The 3540-nt window shown below is 40.5% G+C and overlaps 1 protein-coding gene across 1 annotated transcript; it reads right to left on the reverse strand.

The window, feature by feature from the left end:
* Positions 1–2487: 2487 nt before the first annotated feature.
* Positions 2488–3106, reverse strand: LOC119347345 (glutaredoxin-C1-like). Its single transcript, XM_037616146.1, has one exon. The coding sequence runs from the start codon at positions 2999–3001 to the stop codon at positions 2690–2692; it is 312 nt and encodes a 103-aa protein (XP_037472043.1). The 5' UTR covers positions 3002–3106; the 3' UTR covers positions 2488–2689.
* Between the last annotated feature and the right edge of the window lie 434 nt (positions 3107–3540).

Here is a 3540-nt window from a genome sequence, read left to right on the forward strand (position 1 = left end):
GTTCCGGGATTTTCATGAGTTGTGAACAAAGCTTCAAGATAAATATGGCGTGTCCAAGTTTTGTGGAGATGATTGTTCTCCCTCCACATCCGGCCGTATAGTCTTCTCAACTTCTTCTACTTCACCTACATGTGGTTTGCCACAAGGTAATAATATGGTGAGTAGTGTTGGTCAGTGCAATGACGATAGTATGTTTATTGTGGATGATCCTTCATCACTATCTTATTGCACTGCTCCTTCTTTGGGCTTGAACACTTCGAGCACTCCAACTGTTTCACATGCTTGTGTTGATAGTCCTTGCATATCATGTAGAAATTGCATGACTAAATCTCATGATGATATGTTTACAATGTCTTGTTGCCATGATAAAAATGCATATATGTCCTCGAATTGTTGTGCTAACAATGTAGAGGAAAGCCAACACCCCATGGAACAAGATCTGGTCTTGAATGGTGCTTCAACGGATCCTACATCATCATCTATTGCATTTTGCCTTATGGACAAGGCTTCAAAGGTATCTTCCACTTTGAATCCCAATATATCTTGTGATGATGGCAAGAGTGATGATAATGTTGATTATGATGAAGAGAATGATAATGTTGCCTCCTTAAAAACTAAGGGGGAAATGATTTTTAAAGCTCTTCACAAAAATAAATTTGCTCGTTCCAACTTCATGGAAATCATGTCTATTGCCATTGAAGGAAATAAATACATTGAGTTGGAATCTCATCTAGAGGAGCATGAGGTCACCATTGAGAAAATGGAAGCTCATGAGCGTGATTACGCAAATGAGATCGCAGAGCTATCTCAAGCTCTTGAACAAGAACAAACCACATCCAAAGGAGACGTTTGCTCTAGAATTATTTAGAATAAAGGAATCTCATGATGGAGCACTCGAGGTGGCCAATGATTTCAAAACTAAAAATGCGAGGCTTGAAGTTTCTCTTGCTAGACTCCTTGAGGATTTTGAGCACCTCGAAAATGGCTCAAGGGTCATCAAGGGTGAGCTCATCAAACTCACCGAGTCTCATGCTCAACTTGAAGCTTCTTACTTAAAAGATCTTGCCAAGGTGTCCTCTCCTATTGTTGTTAATGATGATGCTTGGGATACTTACTCTATTACTTGTGAAGCATCCATTTTAAAGGAGAATGTTGAGCTTCGAGCTCAACTTGAGTTGCTATCTAGTCTCATGTACATCCAATCTAATCCTTGTCACGTAAACTGCCCCATGAGCAACCCTATCAAGGGATCTGCTGATATAATTAATAAATACGAATGAAGCGAACCAACTGCTCGTGTAAAAGGGGAAATTTCTAATCATCCCTCTTTTATTACAACAAGATGTCACCCAAACGAACAGAGCGACCGTTCATGGGCTGGACATCTTAAATACATCGAGATGCAGTTTTAGAGTAATTCTTTTTGTTTTTTGTTCTGATCTGTCTATTTTCTGCGGTCTTTCTTCTGCTAATTTCTTTTTTTCTTCTTACTTTCATATTTTTGTTTTACATCTTAAAAACATAAACATGTAACAAAATTAGAACAATTTTAGGAGTACATGAATATTTTTTATAACTCCGCAACATTGTTTAAAATACATGAACATTTTTAAAATTTGTGAATATTTTTAAAATTGATGAACATACTTGAATTCCAGAACACTTTTAAAATACATAATCATTTTTAAGATTCGTGGATATTTTTTAAGGACTTTTTTTTCCAGGGAAAACCAACTAGAAACCAGAAGAACAAAAGAGGAATAGCCCCCTATGTATTTCCCGTATTCTAGGGGGCCTCCGTAGGGGGTCATCATGTGAGGCGGCCACTCCTTTTTCAAGGAGTTGCATTAGCGCAAGGAAGAGTTTCATGGTGAGGCCCACACATGCGTTTTTCATATATTTCCTTTCTGTGCAAAGTTCATCACAATTTTGAAAGTTCAATAATTTTATAAGTTCAAATTTTCAAAAGTTTTAAATTTGGAAAGTACAATACCAAAAGTTGAAATTTTGAAAGTTGAAGTTTAAAGTTCATGTACCCGCCTGGTTTGGTATGAAAAGAAAAAAAAGTCCTTTTTTACTTCACATAATAGTGTTGTCTTAAGTCATTTTTTTGAAGTTTGAGCAAGGTTACATAAAAAATATCACCATTCACCATACCTATTATATATCATTAGATTCATCATGTAATATATTATCATATTATATTTATTTGGTACTGTTTGTATTTATTATAATTTTTATAAAATATAACAAAGTTTGATTTGAGACACCACTAATTATAATGCGTAACTATGAGGCTTAGCATGACGATTTTTCGACGGTCTACTACAACAAGGTTTGCCTGACACCGATGAGGGAGTGGCGATGACGGCGGTGCATCTTCAGCGCGCACTTGTAGTCGTCGTTAGGTGGTCTACGAACTTGGATGTAATTTTTTTTTTTTACTTCTGATGTTCTTCGTACTCGCTTGACAGTTCAGAAATAGAATGAAAGTTCTCTCGCAATTTGCTTTTATAATGTGTAACACTTTGATAGGACAGGCACTCCCATCAACAGTAAAAATACCTGCATGGTTTCCTTAGTCTCCATCGTCCCCAAATACAGGAAAGGATAACTGAGCACGTACACATTACATTATTCTCTGGCGCCCAATGCATCAAAGCCGAATATCTACAAAGCCCTCCCTGGACTACACCCAGACAGCACCTGCATTACGAAGCAGCGGGACCAGTTTGCCGCTGAGGTGAAGGGACATGACCTTGTCGGTGCATCCGACGAGCCTGCCGCCGATGAACACCGCCGGCACGGCAGGGTTCCGTCCGATGAGCCGCGCCAGCGCCTTCTCCATCTCCTTCCCCCAAGGGTCCTCGTCCAGTTCCACCACCGTGGGGTTTGCCCCGAGATCCCGGAGGAGGCTCGTCACCGTGTGGCACATGCAGCAGGAGCTCGTGCCGAAGATCACCACGGCCCGCTGCCCCGCTAGCTTCGTCACTTGCTCCATCAAGCTGGCCCGATCTTCAGTGCTAGTGCTAGAGAGCTCAATTCTCGGGTACGAGGCTTTGACTTTGAGCTGTGCTGGCTTGCTTTGGGCTGGACATAGGGGAACCTTGCATATATAGCCATGGAAATGTGCACCGACAGGATGATCTTCGAGCAATTTGACCGGAAAAAGGTGATACGGAAGGGTTCGGATAAATGCCGAGCTCCTTTAATTTGCACCACTCCACGTATGGGCTCAGTGTGGAGCATCGAATTTTTGGATGGCAATGGCGATGCGGCGACCTGATATACCAAAGGGGTACAATGGATTATAGTGGATAAGGTATGGAGCTCTGACTTTTAGTAAATTCTCATCTATCCCCTATTCGACAAGTCAGATGAGAGAGACATGAAGAGAGATGCTGCTGAGATCATACGGTCCTTTGTTGATGGCGTTCGCCCAAAATTGCATTGAGGTTTTGTACTCATTAAATATGATCCATACAATCTTAATGAGTGTTTGATTATTTCTCTCCACTACTCCATTTTGCTTGGGAGTAT

Source organism: Triticum dicoccoides, unplaced genomic scaffold (genome assembly GCF_002162155.2).
Source record: "Triticum dicoccoides isolate Atlit2015 ecotype Zavitan unplaced genomic scaffold, WEW_v2.0 scaffold6468, whole genome shotgun sequence".
In the NCBI taxonomy this organism is placed as follows: domain Eukaryota; kingdom Viridiplantae; phylum Streptophyta; class Magnoliopsida; order Poales; family Poaceae; genus Triticum; species Triticum dicoccoides.

Coding starts and splice junctions, on each gene's coding strand:
- LOC119347345 (XM_037616146.1), bottom strand. CDS start 3,001: ATGGAGCAAGTGACGAAGCTAGCGGGGCAGCGGGCCGTGGTGATCTTC.